This window comes from Melospiza georgiana, chromosome 6 (genome assembly GCF_028018845.1).
Source record: "Melospiza georgiana isolate bMelGeo1 chromosome 6, bMelGeo1.pri, whole genome shotgun sequence".
Classification (NCBI taxonomy): Eukaryota; Metazoa; Chordata; class Aves; order Passeriformes; family Passerellidae; genus Melospiza; species Melospiza georgiana.
Window position 1 is genome coordinate 4,163,097 of NC_080435.1, and position 25,328 is coordinate 4,188,424.

Genomic DNA, 25,328 nt, shown 5'->3' on the forward strand with positions numbered 1-25,328 from the left:
TGTAGCATTTGTAGCTTCTAAAGACATCATGCCCACAGGGTGTGAGAAACCTGTGTAGCCTAGTTAACTAAAAGGCAAAGTACCAAAACAGAAGGAAGATCTTTTGAGGATAGATGGAAGCATATTTAAAATCCAAGATATGGATTTTAAATATGCTTCCATCTATCCTCATAAATATGGCAAGAGATCCAACTGCTGCCAGAAGAAACAAAATACATGCTGTGTAACAAAACCTGTGAAATCCCCTCCCCCTCAGATTCAGGTAACAGGTAAGTGGCCTTAAGACAGTATTTACTAAAGTTTTTTCAAACTTTATCACTGAAAAGTGATCACAGTGATCACTAGATCACGGATACCATGTGATCTGCCACTGAAGCCACTGCACAATTCTCATCTGATGCACGCCCAGCAGGTACGAAGTTACTCCACGATGTCTTTGCCTTGCCCATGGTCTTTGTAGTTGTTTCAGGTAGTGTCAGAATCCCACTGGCCTTACTTAGAGCACAGCAGACCTAGAACTATTCCCCAGGAATTCCTAGCACACTGTCAAGGTTGTTTCTGTCTTTCTGTGGGCGTGCTTGGCTTGGAGGGGAACACACATCCCACCAACACTTCTGTAAAACGGTGGAGCTGCAGATTTCTCAGGGCTCCTGGCAGGTGCCAGTTACTTTCTTGGATGTAAGACATAAAACACAGTGCAGGCTTGTGTCTTGGGGGAAGGTGACAAACAGCCACCAGAGCTGCTGTGGGAAACACAGGGGAGTACAGAAGAGAGAGCAGACCAGCCATAAGGACTCGGGACAGCCTCCTGTGCATCACAGCCTGCACAAGCCCCCAGCCACTCCCTCACACCATCGAAAACTCACCTAAGAGACTGTTTTTTTAACCTCATTTAATAAAAGGTTTTTTACATATATAGAGGATATTAAGTAAATAAGTTACATAGTACATTACAATCACATCTGCAAAGATTTCCTTTAGTGTATTAATATTTTATAAAAAAGCACACAAAAAATAAATTCAGTCCAGTCTATCACAACTGTACAGCAACAGGTAAATATATTTATATATGTACATTTTAAACATGTAACAGTCTTTTAAAAGGTGCCCTAGGCAGCAGACACACAAAAGGAAGTGTCTGCTTATTTGTTAAAATAAAAGTAATATACTTTATTATAAAGCATTTATACAGTAATTACAAAGGCTGACTGTTCCTGTACAGTACACCAAAGCTTTGACTACAAATTTAAAAACAGAACATAAAAAGAATGAACACAAAAAAGTTTTTATCAAATCTGAGCTACAAGGGACAGGTGGATAAGCTGCAGGAAACTTTTTTAAAATACACAATTATATTTCTATAAAAATATATGTTGTCTTCTAATCTGGAGAAGTTAAGGGTTTTTTCAGGCTCAGCTGTCAGTAGAATCTTAGTCTTGGAAAGAAAGATCCTTAGACAGCTTGGGATTTAAAGTTTGTGTCTTCCTAACATATGACACAGGAGAGAAGGAGGGAAAGTAAAGCAGCTGAACCCAAGTGATGAATTTACATAGAAACTCAAGCCCCCCCAGAAATCAAACATGATTTGTAGACTCACTTCTCTGTCTCTTTAAAGCTTTATAAACTTCCAGACATACATCAGAAGATAAAGCAGGGAGAAAGTTTGTGTGGGAAAATGTGTATTAGAATAAGGTTTCTGGTAAGCATTGGACTAAATGTGCCATTGTATGAAAGCAAGACTCCTATGGTTATAGTCCTTCCTACTCCCATTTCTTTAAAATACAGTATGTATCTGCAGGAACCTTCTAGTCCACTGCCTGAAAGAGAATTAACAAGAGTGTAACTGCAGAGAGTGAGAAAGCTCACATTTGTGATTTAAGAAAGACTTTTTCTGAAAAGTGTTGATTTTAATCTAAGCTTGTTGCAGTGATAAAAATGACTAAAAGCCTCAGTGTGATAAATCAGAGTATTTTTAGTTAAATTGGACTTTATCTACAATGGGTTTAACAGATTAATTACCTTTAAGCTTTTGAATTTCTATCTTTGTCCTGCCTTTAAGGAGCTACATCCCTACCTCTTTCTAGCCAGCAAAATGCCATGGTCCTGCACAGCTGAGTAAAATTCTGTAGGCCTTCAACTTACAGAGCCAAGTTCTCTCTGATTCCATTACCTGTATCAGTAAAAGAACAAACATCAAGTAAATTAAAATGCAGAGTGGTTCTCGCAGCTAGACTGCAAAACACCTGCAGCTATATCAGATTTGCATCACAAGTGCATGCATCTATCTAGTAATTACATACACACATAGTCTTACAAAACTCAGATGCTATCCCATGCAGATCACAGACCTGAAAGACTGAATCTATCTGTAAAGGGCAGGCAGAAGCACAGGCAGAAGTATGAGATGAGGGCAAGTGTGACCTGTCACTGCACCTCCATGATGCTGAGGGCTGGCATCAAGGCTCAAGCAGGTAAAGATCTGAAATGCAGCCATCTGACTGTGGGCTATATGACCACCTGAAGCCTGATCCTGCACTGTAAAAGGCAAATTATTAGTAGACATTTACAGAATTGCATTCTATAAATATTTGTTCCCATTTGTTCTTCAAAGTGAAGAGAATCCTTGTTCAAATTAATGACTTTCTTCTGCCTTTTTTTGTAAATTAGCAGCAAACCCTTACACTAAATGGGGATTGATCAATAGGCCCTTAAACGATGGGAAATAATGAGCATGGAGTTTTAAAACAGACGTATCAACAGAACATTGAGAAGCATTTTGTTTGTTTGGGATGTTTTTTTTTTAAATCTTAACTGGAATAACAAACTTTAATTAACTGTGCTGCAGTAGAGAGCCACTCTAGTTATTTTTCCCTCACAAAAAGTAGGAGCATAACTCATTCCAGATTAGAAAAATTCCCTTTAAATGCTTTGTCCACAGAAATTGGGTGTTAGTTGTTTGGGTTTTGGTTTTCTTCTTTTTTTAAAAAACAATTCTCTGCCAACTTTTGCTAGTAGGCAAGCTCTAATTCAAATGCAGGATCAATTCCAAACTCCTTCTGTAAGCCAGTGAATAGAAGGCTTGGTTTGCTTGTTTGTCTTTTAAGATGACACTTCGAGGAACTGTTTTACTTACTACTATGCCAGAAAAGAAGTTTTCTGGGGCCTACTGGCAATTTGGAAGTATGCTCAGAAACGTTCCAACTTGATGCCACTTAGCACATATACCTGATTGTGGTCAGCCCTGCTAAGCCACAGCTGTTATAGAGGTTATCCTCAAAAAATCCCTTTTGTGATTTTCTTCCAGTAACAGACTGTGTCCAGTTTTCCTGTTCCATTCTTCTTAAACTGCAGCAGGGTGGGACAGAAACAAGCAGTACTGGAATCAGTACATAATTTACACAACATTTTTATGCAAGTAAAGAAAAAACTCTGATTTGTTCTAACCAGCACCTCAACACCTTGTCCTTGACAAGAGGAAAAATTATATCAGTTTCCTAAAGTAGGGATAATCAGTGAACGATCTGGCCTTTGGAAGACTGTAATAATGCTTGCAGTTGGTTCACCTACTCTTCCTCCTGACACAGTGTGCTAAAGCTTCTGTTCTCTCCAAGGGCCCTAAGATAATGGCAGACAAGCATTTCCCCCAATTTATAAAAGAAACAAAAATGTAAATCAACACTGAAATCTTAAAGAGGAAGACTGATTTCCTTAAGCTTCTTTTTAAAAAAGCAGCTTTTAGTTCTTTGCAGTTTTTTAATGATTTTAACAGTTCACAATGTGCCATGTGTTTCTTACTTAGTCAACAAGATCCATTCAAAGTAGGAACATGGAACAGTCATCTAAGTGCTGAAAGGAACCCCAGTTTCGATAGGAATGAAAAATACAATCTTGACAGAAAACTGAACACTTACAGGTGAAAGTGTCAACTTCACAAAGAGTGCAGTCCTTAATGATGTTCCTCCTGATTTTGTAAGAGCAGTAACTGTTTCTGCTATTCAGAAAAAGGATTCTATGCAAAGGCATAGATATGTCAAAGCAAATGTTGTACAATAAAATGCCTCCCAAACAAAAGAGTGAAGCCATCATGGTTGCATAAAACTACAGGGAAAGATGACTGACAGACAACAAGCTGGAGTTACAGCCTCTTTCTATAGTTAACCAGTAATTTATCTAGCAGCTGGAAGGGTCAAGATTTAAATTTAAAAAATCTGCCAGTCAGGCACACTCAGTAGTTCACATACAACAACATCTCTTGGATCCCTGCTGGGGAAGGCAGGAGCAATCAGCTCCTACAGTGTGGTCTGACGCAGTGCCAGCACCCAGAGGCTGGGGATCACTGCTGCTCCTGAGCACTGGATGGAGGGAGGAAGCTGGGCAGCCAGGCTATAGGATGGCACCAGCTGGCCATGAAGCACAAGTGATTCTCTGCATCCTTACAAAATTATGATAAATGTGGGCTATAAAGATGTACAGAACAATCCTGTGCGAATTTAACATTTGTCACCTGGCCCACTTCTTAACTCTCACCAGCAGCTTTTGGCAGCTAGACTTTTTGGGCTACTAGCTTGTGTCAGTTGTGAAGAAGAGTCAGCCTTTCAGCAAAGAGAACAGCTCATAGCAGGACAACCCAGCAGGCAGCACTGCCCTGCCACTGGTGTGCAAGTGGGTGACAAGCTTCTCCTGTCCATGCTGTCTGACAGCAACTGCCTGGGAAACTAGGGCCCTGCCATAAAAGCTTGATGATGGCAATTTCAAGGAGTAAATGAGGGCTGCTACAAGAGAGAAGAGGATATTGAGAGGTAAAAGCATTCACAGAGGGATGACTGCTGGAGATGAGACTCCATTCCTCCCATTTTTGAGGTGCACACAAGAAGATCTGGGTTCATTTTCACTAAACAAACTTGCTCCCATTTATGTAAATTACAACCCAGCAATTTTCATTTTAAATTGCACTTGTGAAGCCCAGACTCCTTTAAGTTAATCAAAGGCTGACTATTTTGTTTTCCAAGATGAGACAACCTGCAAGGCCTGTGGCTACTCTTATCACACAGGATATTTTCATATCCATTGCTATGTTCTTAATGCCATAAGATAACTGACCTTAGGCTTCCGTTTGAAAAATAAAACTTCCTCTCAAAAGGAAGAAGAGTGTCTTGCTCATCCTACTTTTCATTTTTGTGAAACAGAGGTCAAAAGTGCACACCATCTTTCCACAAAACTTGTTGTCTGCCTGAATAACTGCTCAGAAAGAAAGGCAGGAAAGGATAAAAGAAGAAGAATTTGCTAAGAAAGGAAAAAACTGGAAATCACCAGTGTCATAGTAACTGGATACACTTAGCTCAAAGTAGAGCTTCATTTTCTTGCTCCAGTCTGGAAACCTTTATATCCAAGAGTCCTACTACCACAATTCCTGACAAGAACAAAAAGAAAGGTCTGACTGACCTGAGAGAACTTACTTCCACTGCAGGTGACATTATTCTATTATGTACCTCAGGTATCATTATAAATAGGAATCTTATCAGTCTTAAAAAAAAATCCAAGTTGAAACAAATCTTGTTATCCACCATTCTGGCTTGTTCAGTACTGGCAAGGTGAAGTGGAACATGTGGTATGAGGAAATGGCAGCACTGAAACCAAAACCAGATGGTTCAGGTAAGAAAAGTGCAAGCAAAAAACAACTGAGACCAGCGAGAGGGAGGTTGGGTCCAGCCTTGCTACTCCCTCCACTTCTGGTCTCCTGCTATATTTCTCCATCTTCATCCGAGCTGGCGCTGCTGCTGCCACTGCTGCCGCTGCTGCTGTCGCTGCTCTCGTCCTGCTGGGCCTGGCTGCGGGCGGCCGCCTCCTTCTGCTGCTGCTTCAGCGCCGCCGCCTTCTTCTCCTGCTCCGCGTGGCTCTTCATGTGAGCACTGCGGCTCTTCACCTTGTAGAACACCCTGGGGAAAGCACACAGGGACATGAGCACTGGCCTCTCCTATGGCCTCCTTCAACATTTCTCTGGAAGAGCTTCTGCTGCTCTGGCTCAAGTTCATGAGCTTCAGCTCCGGAACTCCCACAGGCACTGCGATAGAGCACCTACAGCAAACACCATTCAGGACATGGAGAGCAAGGTGCAATGCTAGCAGGGGATCCTGAGCTTGATTTCTTACTGTGGCCATTTCTCATTCAGCTGTGAATTCAGAGGGGCAGTGCTGGTATCTGAATTATGCACGTGCTGCTTAACATAGCCCTGGTTTCAGGCATACCCCTGTGCTGCAACAATACCGTAAGCAGTGAGGCAAATGATGGCCCAATACCACTCCTGAGCCTTGTCCAGAGAGTTTGAAATACTTAAGCTTTTTCCTTCTCACTCTACATTTCTGTCATCTGTTCTTCACCCTCCACCACTAACTATTTGGATTTTGCATGAAGCGCCACAAGTGTAGTTCAGACATCATTAAGAAGCCTTGTCTGCTTGTCCTGTTATTTTAAGAGTAAGCAACTTATGTAGGGAACTGAATTTTCTTGACAGTTTGATTCTGGTGGCAACAGACATACAAAAAATACTAAAACTCTGTGAGGAAATACAAATATATTTGACATCTACCAAAGATAGCTGCAAATGTAACCAGATGAACTATGTACCTACTAAACCTAATAAACTGCTGCAATAATGATGGTAACGTCTCATGTTTCTAGACCACTGTTCTTAAGTTTACACCATGTTCTTTATATGTAATCTAGCAAATACATAGAAACTTGTTGTTACAAAAATGTAAGCATTACAGAGGGCCAACACAGCAGCTGCCTGAAAGTGCAGCTTAACACCAACTACTGTACACAGCTGAAATACAGGTGGTATCTCATGCCATTTGAAGAAAAACAAGCCTTAATTTGCAAGTATTAGTGGGGCAGTAATTAATTAGAGCTATTGCCAATGTCTATGGCCTATATAGAAAGACAGAAAGTTCATTTGGGAAAAAGCTTCCACAGGAGATGCCCTACTGCGATTCTGTGACTATTGCTGGAAGCAGAGTTGGTCTTACCTGCCACATTTTTTACATGGAAATGTGTTTTCTGTGTTTTGTGTTTTACTGGTAGCATCTGGTTTTATCTTCTGTTTCCTCTTCTTCCTCTGCACTGGAGCAGTAATAGGCTTTCGAGGCTTCACTGTTGTCTCCCTTGGCTTCCTCCCAATTCTGCCCATGACAGTTGCCTCGTGACTCCTCATATTGGTGTTGCTGGCCTTTGCAAAGAGGAGAAGAACTGAGTCAAAGTGACACTTAAACCCACCATCAGAAGGAAGACAGTGGCTGAGCTCCTGTGCTTCACTCATTCCAGACAAAGGTTTTATTTAATGGCAAAATCTTCAGGTTATTTTAAGGACAGTTCTCATCACGGCCCTCTGTGTCCACCAGCCACAAAGAATTCATTGCATTTTTCCGCCGTACACATCCCAGTTCTCTCATCACAGCTCACAGTCTGATTGATAGTAACACTGATCCTACCTCAGCCCAAACTCTTGCTCCAGAAAAGTTAGAGATGGAAACTCCAGAAAAGTTAGAGATGGAAACATCTGGAACTGCCCACATGTTTTCTAAACCATTTGCAAAGTGAAGGTGGCATAGAAAGCACAACATGCACAATGCAGCACTTACTATTAAACCATCTTGTAGTGTCTGTTCATCTTTCAGAGCATTGGCGCTCCTCCTTCTGTTATCCAACCCTTCCTCTGCCTCCTCTTCTTCCTCCTCTTCCTCCTCCTCCTCCACATGCCCCTGTTCCTCACTGAAGATGTCCCTTCTGAGAGGAAGAACACGTGCAAACCTATGGGAACTCTTCACCAGAAGACAAAGGAACTGTTAATTTTGATGCCTGTAGGTAAATGACATTATGTGACACAGGACACAAATTTGTGAGTCTGGACTCCTGTGGAGAAGCCAGATTGTTTGTGCTTTTGATTTGACCAGTAAATGAGTCAATACACAAGACTCCAAACCACAGCCCAAAAGAGGTGAGAGAAATGTAGGAAATTACTTACCTTGATGTCAACTTCAGCTTCATCTTTCATTGATCTCTCATTAGCACCATCAATGTCCCCAAAGATTAAGGTCCCATTCCGACCAATTTTCACCTGTTTCTTGTATGTGTAGTAGAATTCTACACATTGAGCCACTGTTTTGGTTTTTATCTGTTGTTTAAAAAACATAAAACTCCAGTGGATTACATGATTTTAAAAAGATTTATAAATAATTACTAGGGGTGCAATAAATATACTTTGTATTTTCTTTCCTTAGTAGTTTCCATTCCACCACAGCTGCTGTTCAAGCCTCTTTTTCTGTGTCATATTCACCTGTCTGCCTCATCCCCCAGCATATCCCCTACTGCCACTGTTATTCACTGAGAACTAGAGGACAAACTTTCCAAAGAAAAACTGGTTAATGTAAAGGTGACAGAACCTGGAATTGTGTAAGCTTAATGCACCTCTTAGCCTCTGAAATGTTCCAGTTGAGCCATCAGGCTTGACAGCAGCTTCTCAGTTTTATGGAGGAGCTTTATTTTGCAGCAGCACTTCAGAGAAGACCAGACCAGAATACCAATCCAAAAATGGAAGTGAAGGTTTGCAGCCCCTTCCCGTTTTGGCCATATGTATTTTGTAGGCATATGGTGGGGGACAATTATCAGCATGGACTTGTGACCATCCACATATTCTGCATCAGTGATTTCTCTGAAATGTTTGGAATATATTTTCAACTTCTGAGCTTTTGCAATTTAAATGTCTTTGGGGATTTTATTGAGTAAATACGTTTGCAGTTCCTGGTTTTGCACTCTCCTTCAGTGATTTCCCCCTTGCTGACAAGTCATACCTCATCCAAACATGGGAGTGATCATTTCTCCTATCATTGTCACAACACTGGAGAGATCTAAAGGATGCATCATTCTCATATCCTTCTTTGGTCCTCTCCATCAGTGGCAAAGATGTGTTTCTTTTTAGTTTTATCAGCAAGCCATTTAAGCTAAACACTGCCAATGCTCTATAAATGTGCTCTGCAGAGGAGATAGCTAGCTGTAGCATGGACTTATGGAAGTAATGCAGTTTAAATGCCAGGGTTAAGCAAAACAAACATGATTGCTTAGCTTTCTGGTGAGATTTCAAGCTGTGCTGGAGGCTGACATTTCTCTGAAATCTTTTGAGTGTGGGACCTAATGCTAGACCTAAAACTGAGGTTTCAGAAAAATCAAGATTGAACTTCCTGTATAAAATGTTCAACAAACATGTAAAAATGTATCATAAAAACAAACAAAAGTAACTTACAAGCTTTTGGACCAAGAAAAAGTCTTTTTTGTAGATTGCAATGCCTTTGTTGAATAGCTTTTTTTCGGCAACCTTCCACTTGTCTGATCCTGTAGGTAAAAGTAAGTTATAATGAAAACCCATATAATTTCAAATGTTTACTCTTCTTCATACCTCTTCTTCATGTTTGCCTTAAATAAGACCAGTACACACATGAGGGTGCAGTCTCTCCTTGAGCCTACTACAGCAAAACTGCAGACTGCTGTTAACTCCTCCCTTACTGCTCCACCCCAGCTCTCCTCCCAACACTTCCTTTGTGCTACATCAAGTGCTCATCACCACAGGTTAACTCAGCTCAGCTTGCAAAAACCACTCAATTAGATGAACTAAGATGTTGCCCACGCAAGGTGAAGTGACACACTTCGTGGTGACCCAGTCATAAGATTTTATAGTAGGGTGATGGTGGGGCAGAAGAACAGGATCTTCTCTTTCAGCAGCAATCTGTACTTGAAGATTTGCTACATCTCCAGTATTCCTCAAATATTCCTTGCCTCTAACAATAACATTCTCGAATCCCCTCCCCTTCCTTATAGATATTCTTCAACTAATCTTTGCCAACAACTACAGTAGCAATGCATAGTAACAAAAATGTACTTTCTATGCTTTGTGGTACCAGCTATTAAGACATCTCTCTACCACTTTATATCAGATCTTTCAGGTGACTTGGGTCTCTCCAGATCACTGAAATCAGTGTCAGACAGCTGACTATTTTCTAATTAGGTGCATGACAACAAAGCTAGCTTATGGCATTTAAATTTTGACTAAACACTAACAGGTATTCATAGCTGGCTGAGGCTTCTTCAGCAAGCTTGAAAACTACTCCCCATAAAACCCCTGCTTAACTCCACCCTGGAAACTCATGCCAGAGAGGCTATGATTCTAAGGTTACCACAGCCTTTCTTGTACATCCTGGCTATCCTTCTACGTTCTCTTTGTCTTAGTGCAGGGGATTACCTTCCCTTTTCCCCATAAAGAAAATGAGAACTCATACCTTTCCCAATACACATGCACATGTTCAGAAGGATACAGTGTTTCTTACATTTAAAGTGTCTTAATTTGCATAAGCAAAAATTCTGGCAAGCCATCATTTGAGTTACAAGAGAGGATTGCTCTATTAATCTTCTTGTAATGTAACAGAGTACCCCAAAAAATCAGAGAAGGATATAAGCAGGTAGCACAGAGTTGTTCTGGTTGACAAACCTGTGTAGTGATAATCTGCCAAAGGGTGGGTAGGTGGTCTCACTGGATTCTTCAACAGCAGTTTGGTCAGAGCTCCCTTGGATAAACACAAGTAAAAGAATTACTTTAATGTTTGGGGTATTAAAAACAAAGATCAGGCAATTGTCAATCCCCTCTTTTCTATGGCAAGCTAACAGAAAAGAAACAGAGCACAATTTACCACTTGGGACAACTTTAAAAATCACATTCTTGACTGACCATCTAATCTTGGGTACAAGAGGCAAGTGGTACATTCTTGGCACCTCTTCACATCTGTGAATTGACACAACCACCAGGGTACTGGGAGAGAGCTAATTCCATACATAGAGACCTTGCATCAGTTTCCTCTCATTAACCAAAGGCCTATTACACACATATCCAAACATGCTGCCCTAAATGACACCTGTTTTACATATCCAAGTAATTGTAATTTGATCTCACTTGACTGAGCATTATTTTAAAATAAATCAGCAGTCACGTGACTGAAAGATGACACACACAAAACCCCCACCTCTCAAGCTGCTTTTTAGTTTTCATTTAAACCAGAAAGCTTGCAAATTCTGTAGGAAGGAGACAACAGAATCGTGCTTCCACTGGCAGTTTAAACCACCTGAACAATGAGTTCCTGCTGTCAGAGGCAGTCCTGCTCCTCTCTAATGCCAACAGCAGCATTCACAACAATGGGCTGCCAGAAACCTAACACACACGCACACAAAAACTACTTTCTGTTTGATCTCTTCTCTGATGCAAGTCCATGCAGCCTCACAAGTGTCAGTGCCACAGGATGGGAAACAAGCAGCCAGGCAAAAGTGTGGGATACTCCTGAATACAGGGCAGATTTATGCCAGTCTAAATCAGTCACAGAACTATAAAAAGACCATAAAGCTTTGCTGTTTGCTCTGCTCTTTGATATTACCTCCCAGAGGTATCAAAGGGCAATAATGAAAGTGTATCATGTCTTACAATACTGGTATAAAATTAGCAGGACAGTTGTTCTGCAGACACAGACAGAGAAGTCAAATGGATCAACCAAAACAAAGAGGTGCAAGACACTGCCCTCTGACTCAGCTTTCAGCCCCAGCCTCTTATTTTTCCCTTCTACACAGTAACCTTTCCAGGAAGACAACATCTAAGATTAATTTAGAAGTCTTGGCTCACTTGCCCTGATAGACTGTCAGTGTGTTTGTTAAAAAGCCAAACATGTCTAAGTTGGAAATACAAAAGTAAGTGCACACGGCACTGTACATTGGTCAGAACCCACATCAGGGACGTAAAAGGGACACCAAACAATGGGAACCAGATGCACTGAAAGGAATTTGCAAGGCTCTCCTCTCAGGAATGAGAAGTTACCTGACCTGCCTTAACATCTTTGACCACAATTGAGGTGAATAGTGGGGCAGACTCACCAGAATGCTTCCTTTTTCTTCATGTAAGAAATGCAATGCGAGCTCCTGGTTGGTTCCACCCCCAGGAAAAATGCTTGAACAGGCAGCAGCTAGCAGGTTTTCCACTGTTTCCACAGGTGTACCCAAAAAAATCAGAAAAGAAGATTAAAATGAAGTTTCCTACTGCATTGGCATGATTAATTACCTCTTTTGAAAGAGAAATACATAACAGAAAGTAAAACTCAGAGAAGCTGCATGTCCTTGCAAATTTATCTGAGTCAAATTTGGACCCCAGCACTCATTAGGCTACAAGGTCATGCAGCACTATTTACACATGGAATTTCTTGCAAATCTCCTCCCTGCTCTTCCCACCTCCCTTCACCTCACACATTTCTTGAATCCACCCTTATATTGTGAATTTCCATTTCACAAAACTCTTTTTTCTCTCTTATTCAAAAATATTTCTTCCAAGCTTGCCCACTTCCTCTTCCCTTCAGGATTTATACAGAACACAACCCATGTGTAACAGAAGCAGTCAGCTCCCCAGGTCTGCTACTAGCCACCACAACTCCTGCTTCCTCATCCTCACTTCAGTCTACAACTTGATTTTTTTTAAATACTATTACACCTAGAACATCCCTCAAAAATACAGGAGTTGAGTGTGTGTGGTTTTCAATGTTAATGAAACCAAGGAAGCCTCACTGAGCAAAAGGCTGCTCTTGGCCTGATAGAAGCAACAGTCCAGTTTTTTCACTATTAAAAGAACCGATCCTACCAGCTTCCCCTTGCCCCATACATGCAATCTGATAAACAAGTTTTGCTCCTAAAACTGTTTTCAAGACCACTCAAACATGTCACTTGAATGGTAGCTCTAAAAGATTTTTAATTATGCCTACAGTAGATACGTGGTTATCCCTACAACCACTGCGACAACTCTGCCCTCTTTAACAGCCTTCCACCTTCTTACCATTCTCTTGGGTGACTTTGTTGGTTTCCAAGTCATCCCATGGCTGCCACACCAGCTCTGCTTTATGTTCATCAGCTTCTGCCAGAGATCTGTCTTGCAGTGATGGGATTTCTGCTTGAAAGCGAGTTCCTACATTTATTCGCCTGCAGAGAAGGAAAAATGTTACAGTCAGGCCATCTTTACAATACCCAGGAAGTCTCAGTCTCTGCTAGAAACACTAATGAAGAACCAAACGAAGAAACAAATGCATATACAAATGCAGGCTCTTGCAACAGTGTTGTAGGTTGCATAAATAACTTAGAAGTTGAGAGGTTTTACATCTACTACCAGTTTCCATTTTTTTATTTTCAATTTTTTTTTTTTAATCAGCATAGGTTGAAACTGTATTTCAATTAGCATCCCCTAATAGTTGCTCAAAGAACAGTGATTGGCTTCCAATAATCATCACTTTTGGAGAGGCTCTCATATAGGGTCCTCTTATGGCAAGCTTGCTCCTCAGGCATAAGACAGGTAAGCCTGTTTTAGTATTAACATTTTGTCAGCCAACAACTGAACCAGATGTCCTTTCCAACCTAAACACTGCCATCTGGTCCAACTTCCCATTCCAAGCAGGACCAAAATTTGATCCTTTATGAGCTTGACACAAGCTGGTGTATTCCAGGTACTCCTTCTTATAAAACAAAAAAATATGAAACCTGTATTGCTCATTTTGTACCAAACCCAAACCCTTTCCTTCCAGCAGCAATCTCATACTTTTACATCTGAATTAGCAGACAGATTTTTCACTACGTGCAACCCACAGAGCACTACATTTGCTTTAAGTCAAGTGACCATCCACAGAGATTCTACTCTGTATTAGCAAGTGTGATTTTGTGCTCAGAGGTGGGTAAGAACCCCCAATGAAAGACTGTTCTACTGTGTACTTAATGCAAAAGTGTTCCTCATTCAGATGTCAGTCAATCACTCTGGTAGCTCTTGACATAGTAAAGTATAGAGAAAGCAGCTCTTTTTTTGGAGAGAGCAGATCAGGCAGTGCCCAGAAGATGATAAAATTCTGGAGTTGCTTCACTACAAAAAATTAAAACTCCCTGCATCCAGGGCAAGGCTTGCTATAATTCTCAATTCTTGGCTTGATGCCCTACACCTAGCACAATTACCAAAGAAAGAGCATAATACAGTGCAATAAGGAATAATAACAAAAACTTCTGAGAAATGCCAACCTCCAGACTTTTCTCGTCCTCTGAAATGACACACACACATCTATTATGAAAAGCAGTTTGGAAAAGGAGTGAGGAAGCCTTGAAACAACACATAACCAGTACAAAAATCCAGAGATACCAGCAAGTGTTTCAATATGGTGTTTTGAAGTCCTAAGAGACTCTGTTATCACACAGGAGGAAATGGGTATGGAAGGAGAAGAAGCAAATACCTTAATTCCCTTTTCCACCCAATTCCTCATTTTGGTATTGTCATAAAACACTTGCATCATAAGATGTCATGTGTTGGAAAAACCCACGTTCAAAAGAATTACTGACTTCTAGCACACATAAAAAGATATTTTGCAAACTTTTTTTTCATCTGTAGCAGATCCAGATGTCCTTAAGGGGAACAGTTCATGTGTAAACAAAGCAATGCAGAATTAATTGTTGTATACAATTGTTCCAACTTCATCACCCACTCAGCAGTAGCTCTCCTTTCAGAGCACACTGAGATGGAGTGCAGATTAATGTTCAGGTGAAGTCTTCTACTCATTGTGATTAGTCTTGCTTACTGTTATGACATGCAGTTTCACAGAGGAGGAAAGGCTTATGGATTATAATCTGCCCTTGAAGGGATGACTGCTCAAAACTGACACTTTGCTGCCATGTGGAAACAGATAAAAGGCATTTTTGCAGTCAAAACTGCACTGGGAAATTTGGGAGAGGCTGTGTCTCAGGACACAGACTCCTCTGACCTCACTTCTGAGAAAGAAAGAGACAACTGGAAGACCTGGAGGGAAAGAATGTGGGCCTTCTTGAAAGTTGCTTTTCATTTTGAAACTGAACTTGGAATATGACATCTCTGGGCTAGAAACAAATAAAAATTTCATCTTGTACCTGCAACGCCCAAATAAAACCAGAATTCTACTGCAAGAGTTGACATGGGTAACCTAAATTTGGTCTGCTCTGAGCAAGGGCTTGGACCAGATGATCTCCAGAGATCCATTCAAGTTATATTATTCCTCTGTTCCTCTACTGATGAGGTCTAGACTTCAATACATAAAGAGCTCTTTCCTGAAAGTACCAGTGGTGCTCCTGGGATGCCGTGGGAGCTGAGTGTGGCAACATCCAGAACTGAGGCTGTGAATCGGGAAGGCAGTTCAGTGATGCACCACAGGTATATTTAAGGCTGCCTACTTCAGCAATGACCCCAAGACTTTGGTGCAGCTGAACTACAAAACCAGCAGGACACAAGGATCTGTGACAACAGCTGCCTATTGTACCATTTCACAAAGAATTAAGCTTCATTATCACATTTCCTATTTCAAATCACTGCAATTAAATAACCTTTTAAGAAGCACTAAGAGAAGGCTTGGCAAGCAATTAAGACTACTATACTGGGTAATCACAAGTTAGAGTGAACTTCTGACAAGACTACAAAGCCAATTAAACATTTTTTTCTTCTAAAAAAAGTGCTTCCTGCCACATTTTCTTTAAGGAAGACACGTCTACATAACTGACCACAACAGTGCTGCCAAATATGAAATGACACCAGGCTAATAATTTGTTGTCATTAAAAGTTAAAAGCAATTTACCTCCATAAGCATCTGCTCAACAAGGTAGTATTTACCTGGGGAAATTTTGAGTCAAATATCTCAAATGTTATGGGATATGCTGCAGAGTTTGAGCAGAGATTCCTGACTGCACAGTCAGATGCGGAGCCATGTGGGTGTTTTTATGCCACATGGGTGCTTTCAAGCCATCCATCTCCACGATTAGATTTTGCAGGAGTTAATTAATTAGGTATAGTAATGAACTGGAACTACACTACCTTGCTGTAGTTCTGCAGTACTGAGCTTGAATTGATAACACTCCCAGAGCACTGGCAAAGGCTGTGTAGAGATATTTGCAGCTCTGCTCAGGTTTAGCAGGACTGACACCAAGCCTAAGCTCACAATTCCAGCTTCAACACCTCCAGACTGTGTTCCCTATTGCTCTTTCCCAGCACACAGCCAGCTAAAGACCAACCAGGCTGATTAGCTCAGGGCACACAGCCCACATGCCACTGGCCGTAGCGTTTTCAGGCTGAGCTCGCCCAGGGCAGAGCGGAGTGTTCACAGCTGTGCTGCTGCTACAACACACCTGCAACCAGACCAGTCCATGGGAGAGCTAACCCCAGTTTTCCAAGGACATTCTGTCCTTCCTCTAAAGGAGCATCATCTTCCCACCCTAAAACAAGCAGGCAGCATACAAAGAGCTCGTATAAAACAACACAGGACAGATTCCCCTTTAGGTAACTAACAGTAATTCAGCCAAGAGAAAGGTGAGCATCAATAGAAAGCAGATAATGTCACCAGAATTACATTTACCCAACCAAACACTATTTATCATATAGTGTAATTTTTAATCAAGACAACTTATATTTAGAACCACCAATAGGAATAGTTTTAATGCTTCTAAGAGGTACATCGGTCACACAGGGAGCAGCTTGAAGGTTTAGGAGGAAGCAAGGAAGCACTTTTACTAAGAGACTCTGAATCTGCTGCCTACTTACGGTTCAATGCTGACCGGGGTGGCTTCCCCCACTACGGTAAGAATCGGAGGGGTAACTTCTGAACTATCTGCAACAAGAAGGAAGAACTGCTCAGCTTCACATCTGAGATTTACTTTTCACACAGCTTGCAAATCTAATCAGAGCTGTGCATCTCTGAAAAAAGGTACCCCCAGGCTAAATAAAGGAGCTTCAGATGACCAGAGCCTTCCTCCCCTCAGCTCAAGATAGTGACCTGGGAGAGGAACTGACTTTTCATTCCTAAGAACGTCAGCAGGGGGTGTTGCAGGTTGCTTGTGAACCCATCTTAACATCCCTGCCTAGACGGAGCAACACTGCATTTCCTGTATTCTGGCTTCCCAAACAATCAGGAAGAAGCTCCAGTTTCACACAGACACACCTCCTAAGGGCATGACGCTCCTCCCAATGCTCCACAGTTCCCAATCATAAATTACGCAAGAAAGGAAAGTTAAAATGCAACTTACTTGATCGAAGCAAAGTTCTGTGACCACTTTTGGGTGTCACTGGAGGCGCAACCGAATGACCGCTTGAAGAGAGGATAGCGTTAAAATACAGCCCAGATCCTTCTCTCACTGGACTAAGGATTGGCGGAGGAGTGTAAGGAGGTAGCTCAAAGTTCCTGTCTGAAGGATGGTCTGCCAGACGGACAGGTGACCGCAAGTGGCTCTGGTATGGAGTAATGTTGGAATAAACAGGCGGTGCAATGAAGGTGCCGGCTTTAGGTGGTATGAACAGGGGCTCGGGTCTTGGCCGCTGCTTTGGTTTTCGGGCAAAGCCCTCTGCTTCATCCTTTGGAACAGCATCTTCGTGCTATTAGAAAAAGAAATTGCATTGTTAATTTAATTTAAAATCTCAGGTTGCTTGAAAAACAGCTTAAAATCTGGATAGAACAGCTGGAGGATGTCTCAACAATTAGCAGAAGGGGAAAGTGAGAGGAAGAACACAGGGAATGGAATGGACTGGACACAGGAACCATTAGGTAGCAGCTCTAGCTCATGTGATTATGAAGTTATATTTTGCAAGAACTTAATGTACATCTGGTCCAACCTTCATGGCAGCTTTAAAAGAGAATAAAAAAGCACAGCATAATCCTGGTACAGATACACCACAACCCTGATACAGATACACTGTGACACCAAATAGTGGTAAGAGAACAGAAGACAATATAACAGTATTTTATTAGATGGTCAAGCATTTAAATGCAGAGAAACCTCCCCAGATGCCTGCCATTCCTGTGATATCTGAACATTCTGTTGTAGTTCTGGATAGAGGAGAAGGGAAATAAAAATATCAACCCACCCACTCATCACTACCATGCTGCAGGGGAACAATCAAGTACTGACCTTCAGAACTCAGTAAAAGTTTCCATTGCATGAGAATAAATCTTCACTTTGGATTTTATTTACATTGAGAGATATGTGCACTACTTAAAATTTATTGGTATTTATGTATGTATGAAGAAAGCACTCTTGATACAGACAGACAAGTATTCTAGTCTTACTGTCTGGCTTTATTCACTGTTTAATGAATTTAGTGAGGCACTGCCTGGCTTTACTAGCATTAGCTATAGGTCATGAAAAGCCAGCAACGCCCAAATACATGGCAACACTATGATAAAACCCCCAGACTATGTACATTCCAAGTTCAAGCCTTGAGATCAGACTACTTAAATAGAAAAGTTCATGGCTAAAACCTGTGTGATTAAATTGAACAGATGTGCCTCATCTTTGGTTTCTCAGTGCATCCATACCTGACTCGAGGTCTCCGTGTTGGTATTGCGATTAGACCGCCTCCGAGTGACTATCACAGAAGGCTTCCGTTCACAAGGAGCTCGATCGTTTGTTTGGCCTTTCTGGAGCTTTCCATCCTCAGACTTTTCAAGGCTCTGCAAGTCAATTTTTCTCACTGGCACAGACACAGGAATGATAAGAGGCACAAGGCTGTTATCCTCCCGGGCTTTTTTGGGAGCTGGTGAAGAACTGGCGAATTCCACAACACTCTTTGAAGCTGCAGTAGGTCCTGGAGCTGTCACTAGCATACTCTTCTTCTCCTCTGAATTATCCAGCTCCTGAGAAGAAAAACAGATTCCTAAAAATTCTATATTACTTATGTAATAAATGAGATACCACCTCACTTTCAGTATATATCAAGTTTCTCAAAGCAACTTGCAAGCTGAAATGGATTTGGAAGTGTTACTGGAGGTAAAAGAATATTTCACAGGGTTATTAAAATTTCATAGAATTAGTTGAGGATTGCCTGTAGTCTCAACTGCTAGAACACTTATATAGGTCATTTATAAGAATTGTTTCACTACCTATGTTTTAACATTTTATTTTCTATATGAATTTGTGCACTGCTTTATAGCTTTTGACAACAGCTCATCAGTTTTAGTAATGATCAAAAGCTGCAGGTTATTAATTTCAAATATTGGATTTCTGCTCCAGGGAAGACTGAACTGTGATAATATCTTAATTAAATCTCTCACACACAAAAAAAACCTAAACCCAGAGCTAGTTTTCCTTCATTTTTTTTTCTGACTCTGGAAAACATTAAGGCTTCAAAATAAGCCAGATAACAAGATTGAGCTCATAAAATCTACTATATCAAGAAGATCCAGGACTGCCTCGTTTCAAGGAGGCAGTTATTAGAGTTGGGCTAAGTTGCACAGAAAGGTTTATTCCATAACTGACTCTGCAGTTTACAAGCCTGACTGCTTCTTCACAGACACTGCAAACGTACACCTCTACCACACAGTGATGGAACACACACTTGTAAAGTCACAATTGGCATCCATTGTCCCAGAATAAGCCTCAGGAGAAATTAATGAGGTCTGAGGACCTGCCCTCACTTCAGGCTGGTGACAGGCTCCTGTACTTTCCCATAAAACTACCAATTTTGGGTCTGGAGGGCATTCATCATGTTCATCATGCTGACAGACATCACTGGAGTCCAATGACTCTAGATAGAAAGGGGTTCCTGTAAATTTTTGTAGCTTTCCTCCACCACTTTCTGGGTACAGCAATGCATAATGACAATGTGAATGTGTGAAAAAGCACCAATTCTGACCAATCTAAAAATTTCAGGTACTTCCTGGGTGCTACACAGACATCTGTAGGTCAAGAGACCTGAACTAATTTGCTGACTACAAGAAGGAAATTATGGCAGCTCAGAAGTGCCATAGTCACCCAAAAGTGTCACTTTCCTCTGGCTTTATGATTGGTTTACTATGCTCCTTTATTTTCAAAACTGGGGGGCAATCAGCAAAGCACTCCTCCTCAGAGATGGGAAAGCTGACCCCTCCAAGCCAAAACAAGAACAGGAGACCTGAATAGTAGCACAGATAGAGAAAAAACACCAGTAGGGACTTAATATAAATAGTTGAGACATCCTTAAAGATGTTCTGGTCCACACTACAGCTTTTCTGATCACAAAAGTTCACACATACCTAATGTTTGCAAGACGCATGACTAATTTTGGAATTAAGCCTTTTGCTTCAGATCCCTAAACAGTTTCTCAGCTGTTTGATTATTCTCAGAGGTAAGCAGAAAGGATGGGACCTACTAAGGGATTTTTGGCTACCTCAGAATCCGTGTTGCAGAATATGGGGCAGGAGGGCTGCTGGATCACTTCAGCAAGTGCAACACGTGGCACTTTCATTTAGACTCTGAGGTATAAACTAGTCATCTAGAGTTCTCCAGGAAATCCACAGAAACCCATCAGACATCCTGGCATCGATCCTGTCTATCCCTCAAGCCATTTCTAAAAATCTTAGAATTCACAGAAAAACCCAACTACAATAGCTGGAAGAACTGTTCCAAGGCCACATCTGTGATCTGAATAGAAACCACATCAGCCTTTTAAAAACACCTGCCCACATAGTGCTTTCTGCTATCATTCTGCATCATCTGCATCAAGGAGGGGCAGCTTCTGTCTGCAGTCATACCAAAGCTTGTCCATGAAAGAGGCGAGACCAGAACTACAATTCTGCAAACAAAACTTTTTTCTTCCTTTTGTTTGTAGCTGCTGGTGCCCTGCCCTGTGCCAGGGGAAAGCAGCTAGGTAAGCAAAAATGTCTTCCTTCCATAAAGGAATATTTAAATTCAGACACCCTTTAAGAAAAGCATTAAGGTTTGAGAAAAGTTTTCTGTTCTTATAGGAGACAACAAGTCATACTGAAACAATTAAGGAGCTGAGAATGTACTGCAGCCTGTAGGCAGTAACAAGCTTGCATCACCTGAAAAAAAGGCAGCCACAGGCTTGTTCCAAAGCATCAGTCATGACACTGCATGCAGACAGAGACTGATGTCCACAATATTATTTTTGCATAAGGTACACATACCTAGACTGGGATGTTCAAAAAACTGGTTCAAATTATGAATGATATCTTCTTCAATTAATAATTTAACTCTATGGCATTCTACACACTCTTCAGATAACCTAAGCAGAGAAGGCTTCTAGGTTGTTTTTAACAGAAAGACACTCATAAGAGAAGCAGCCCACTCTCATTCAGCAAACATATTTTCTTTTTTCTCCCTCACACGATATCCAACACCTTAAAGATGTAAAATCCATCAGACCTCTGGTAAGAATTTTATCATCTTTCAAAACCTCATCCTGAAAACCTGAAGAGATCTAAACATAAGTAGTTCTTCTGCTAGTGCCATTATGCTTGCATATCTGCAAAGAACAAAAGAGCATCTGTCAAAACACTTCTCTGGTCTTTACATTATGAATCAGACTGCAAGCAGACATGCCTTCAAACAGCCAATTTCTTGCTTCATCTCTCAGGGCCTTTTCCTAAATGCTCTATTTGCTTCTTCTTGACACTCTGTTAGTGATCCAAGTGTAATGTGAATTGCAGGCCTTCTGCCATATAATCACACAATGGCTGGCAAAGTAAGAGCAAATACACCATGCTACTATATGTAGAACTACTACCAGTTCTTTATCAAATCTGCTGGTTCAACTGGAGTTAGAGCAAAAAGGATTGAAGACAACATCAACCAAGTCAAGTCACTGTTCAGTTTCTGCTGTCCAAGAGATGGACTAGGCTATGGATATTCAGCTCGTTTGTTAGTTTAGTTCTTTCCCTCAAACAGTACATTCCTCTAAGGAAGAGATGGGAAAAAACAGTGACAGACAGACTAGGATAAAAAGGATGATGAGAACAAAACGGGCAATAAAATGCCTTTCCCTTTGTTGTCTGACTGGATAGCAACTCAGACACAAAAAGTGCAGGTAAAAACAGCTCATGTAATGTGTATTTCATCAGCCTTTGGCAAGAGAACTTCCAAGGAAAAGTGTGCCTCCTAAGAAGTGCTCAATAAAAGATTAGGCAGCAAACCACAAGTGTAAGAAAAACATTCAAAAACAATCCCTCCAAAAACCCCCACTCAACTCCAAAAATCCCATCACTTGTCTCCCAATAGGCTAGTTAATTCTGAACTCTGTCATCTTGCCATATGGAATATATGCTGTTTAGTTTAGACTGATGGGATATCAAAAGGTTAGGAGTAGTGAACTACCAAATCAGTCAGCACTGAATTTCTTCCTCATTAAGTCCTACAGGAGGTCTACGGGCCCTCAGGTCATTCTTAGAAACAGGATGCTGCATGAGACAGGCCTTTGTCATGCCTGGTATTGGTCCTTCATGTAAGTGAAGCTTTCTTAGACTTTTAATATTTCAGAAATATTGAACATGTAAATTGCATTATGTAATTTTTAGATAGCACATTTTAGAAACACTTCAACTGCTGAAACTGAAAAACTGGCAGGTAACCCTAAGTCTTTTAATAGAAAAGAAAGAAAATGTTAAATTGGTAAAAAGATAACAAGTAAGCTGCTTATATCTGCCTCTCAAAATTCTTCATCACCTTGAGACCTAAGCTGAAAAATACCATATTTTCATGTCATGGGCTAAAATAATGTTTGGTGTTAGTGAAATAAAACTGTCACTTAGTGGTTTCACTATACTACATCTCTGTTCTCCCACATCTATGAATTACAGTAGCTGAACTTACATGCCTCCACACCAGAGCTGCCCTCGTTGCACACTTCAAGATACCATCCTACACTGCATAGGAACATGACTTCCCTTCCTTTCAGCCCTACTTTGTAGTGTCAAACATGCTATATGCTTAGGCTCTATACCTCACCTTTACATTCTGAAGAGAAGCCAGCTCAACAGCTTTTTGGGCCAAAGTCAGCAAATTGGCTTCTTGAGAAACACGTCGCCTCCGTCGGGTACTCTGGATTACACCACCTCTGACGCTCTGAAAATCATTAGTTCTCTGACTGTTTTCTTCAGCTGCTGCTGCCTGCTTCTCCTCATCTCTACCATTCTGGGCTGCAGCTTGCCTGTCTGTTTCCATCTGGCACAGCTCACTATTCACCAGGACATCCTTCTGCCCCAGATCCAATCTTTTGGGGTGCAAATAGCCACTTTTACTGTGGCCCAGTAACTCAGGTGTTTGCTGTATCGGCATCTCTTGCTGATGTGTTTGCCAGTGGTGCAGAAATAAATTGCCAGGTTGTTCTTCTGCCTGCTTAGAAGTCAACACTTCTCCTGCAGATGTCAGCAGGCCACCTTCTTTGGAGAGCCTCCGTGACCTTCTTGGAAAGGGAATCTGCGTCTGAGGTAGGACAGTCTGCTGGTTCTGCTCTGTTAATGCCTTGAATAGCTCCTGGTTCCTCTCTGCTTGCTGAAATTGGTGTGGCATCATGTGATGCTGAGGTGCTGCAGCTGCCACATGAGGCTGTGCTACAGAAGTTGTTTGCTGCAGACCGAAGGCTTGTGTGGCAGCCTGTTGCTGCTGCTGCTGCTGCTGAGGATAGAAATTTTCAAAGAGCTGTAGCTGGGGAAGAGCTTGCTGTTTTTGTTGTGCAGTAAATGCTGGACTGGAAGAAGTTGGGGCTTCTTGAAAGACATGTAACAGCTCAGGAAGACCTTGCTTTTGGCCTTGGTGACCAAAGGCAAGTTGGAAAGGCTGCAATGGCAGAGTTTGATTCTGCTGCTGCTGTTTCTGCATTTGATGAAAAGAATTCATTTGAGCTTGCTGTCTAACCAGGGCTTGCTGTTCCAGCTGAACCTTTTGGGACATCATCTGCTGGACAGCGTCTCCATACAAATCCAGCTGTGACACAAACACTCCTTTCTCTTGATTTCTTTTAAGGGCTTCTGGGGGGCCATAGAAGCCTGGGGCACCAGCATTGGAGTGGGGTCCTTTTGGGTTGCCCCCAAAAACCATACTGTGGTTCCACACTGAAGGTGGAGACTGCCAGTGGCTGTCACCCCTCTCTGGTAAGCGGTTTCCCATTAGTGAATTCTGCCATTTGACAGCTGTTACTGACTGGGGCATCATCACTGATTCTCCCCTATCTTGATTGTAAACAGAGTTCATCAAAGCAACGTTGTTGGGTGCACTTGTTAATCCTCCTGGATGAGAAATCTCCATAGTTTGAGAGACTGGTATATTCCCTCCGTGACCATAGTACTGTCCCTCCTTAAGCTGCTGCTGTGGCTCCTTTGACGGCACTGCTATGTCCTGCTCGTTAAAATAGGCAACTCGTTTCCCACCCCGTTTGCTTGAAGACTTTTGCTGAGCCTGAAGATTCATGGTTCAGTCTGTTCTCCCAGCCACACACACAGTATTTATAATCCACCCATCCCTGAGGTTGGGGGAGGAAAGGCACAGCAGTCTTCCTTTTCCATTCAGCTTCAGTAATAAAGGGCAGGAAAGAAGTCCAGATGAAAGTGCATTCACTTCCTTTTTCTTTGTGTGCTTCTCCCACTTCTTTTCACTCTTATAGTTTGTGGTTCAGAGGTCAGTAGGGTCCACTTAGTTACAGGTCCTGAAATAGAGAAGCAATTGCAATGAATCATCAACAGACATAACTGGCCTATGAATGCTCATGTGATAAGCAACAATGTGTATGTCTGTCCCATTTCCCATGGAAATGAAGACCAGGATAATAGGCGGAAGAAACAACAGATCTGACCTGCTAGAAGAATGCAAAACAAAACAACTTTGTTTTACAAAATAGGTATCACGCTGTACTTGCATGATGCAACTCCCTATTGCACACAGAATTCTGACTAATCCCTCAAGTTCACCCTGAAAGTTTTACTTTTACTCTTTACTACCTCTGATCTGGCCAATTACTTCCACATCTTTCTGTAGCCAGAATAATCTGGTTTTAATCTTAACTCAAAACCACAAAACAAAAAGCCCTCATGGCTTGCCAAAAGGCCACATTTCCCAAAGACCTTTAAAAGCCATGTATGTACATGAAGACTGCAGCCAAACATGCAACAAGATGCTCAATTCAGTATTCTGAAGGAAAAGGGTCAGGCAAAGCCCATCAGTCACACACACACACCGCCAATGATTACAGATGCCTTCCAGTCAACATCTGCCCACCCAGCATCCAAGCCCTAGGATCCCATCCTAGGGCCACAGCTTGCTCAACCTGAGGCTCTCTCAGAAGTTTTATTCAGCTGAAAGAAACTGCTCCTGCTCAGGTCACACTCACTGAAAGGTAGTTCGGGCAGCTGCTTGCAGACATCAGCAAATATCTGTTAGTGAAAAGCTACAAATGTAATAGCAGAAAGCCCTTCCAGAACAGGCATTCTACAACAATTCTACCCTCCTAC

General features: G+C 41.6%; 1 protein-coding gene across 3 annotated transcripts in view; it reads right to left on the minus strand.

The window, feature by feature from the left end:
• Positions 1-888: 888 nt before the first annotated feature.
• MIDEAS (mitotic deacetylase associated SANT domain protein) overlaps positions 889-25,328 on the minus strand; it is a 53,626-nt gene continuing 29,186 nt past the window's right edge. For all 3 annotated transcript variants that reach the window (XM_058026007.1, XM_058026008.1, XM_058026009.1), the window contains exons 2-13: positions 22,831-24,526; positions 18,426-18,743; positions 17,140-17,485; positions 16,658-16,724; positions 12,905-13,047; positions 11,959-12,062; positions 10,535-10,610; positions 9,296-9,384; positions 8,021-8,170; positions 7,638-7,817; positions 7,026-7,225; positions 889-5,936 (exon numbers count right to left, since the gene is read on the minus strand). In XM_058026007.1, coding sequence (XP_057881990.1) covers positions 5,741-5,936; positions 7,026-7,225; positions 7,638-7,817; positions 8,021-8,170; positions 9,296-9,384; positions 10,535-10,610; positions 11,959-12,062; positions 12,905-13,047; positions 16,658-16,724; positions 17,140-17,485; positions 18,426-18,743; positions 22,831-24,291 — 3,330 coding nt within the window. In that variant the 5' untranslated portion in view covers positions 24,292-24,526 and the 3' untranslated portion in view covers positions 889-5,740. The remainder of the gene's footprint in view (positions 5,937-7,025; positions 7,226-7,637; positions 7,818-8,020; positions 8,171-9,295; positions 9,385-10,534; positions 10,611-11,958; positions 12,063-12,904; positions 13,048-16,657; positions 16,725-17,139; positions 17,486-18,425; positions 18,744-22,830; positions 24,527-25,328) is intronic.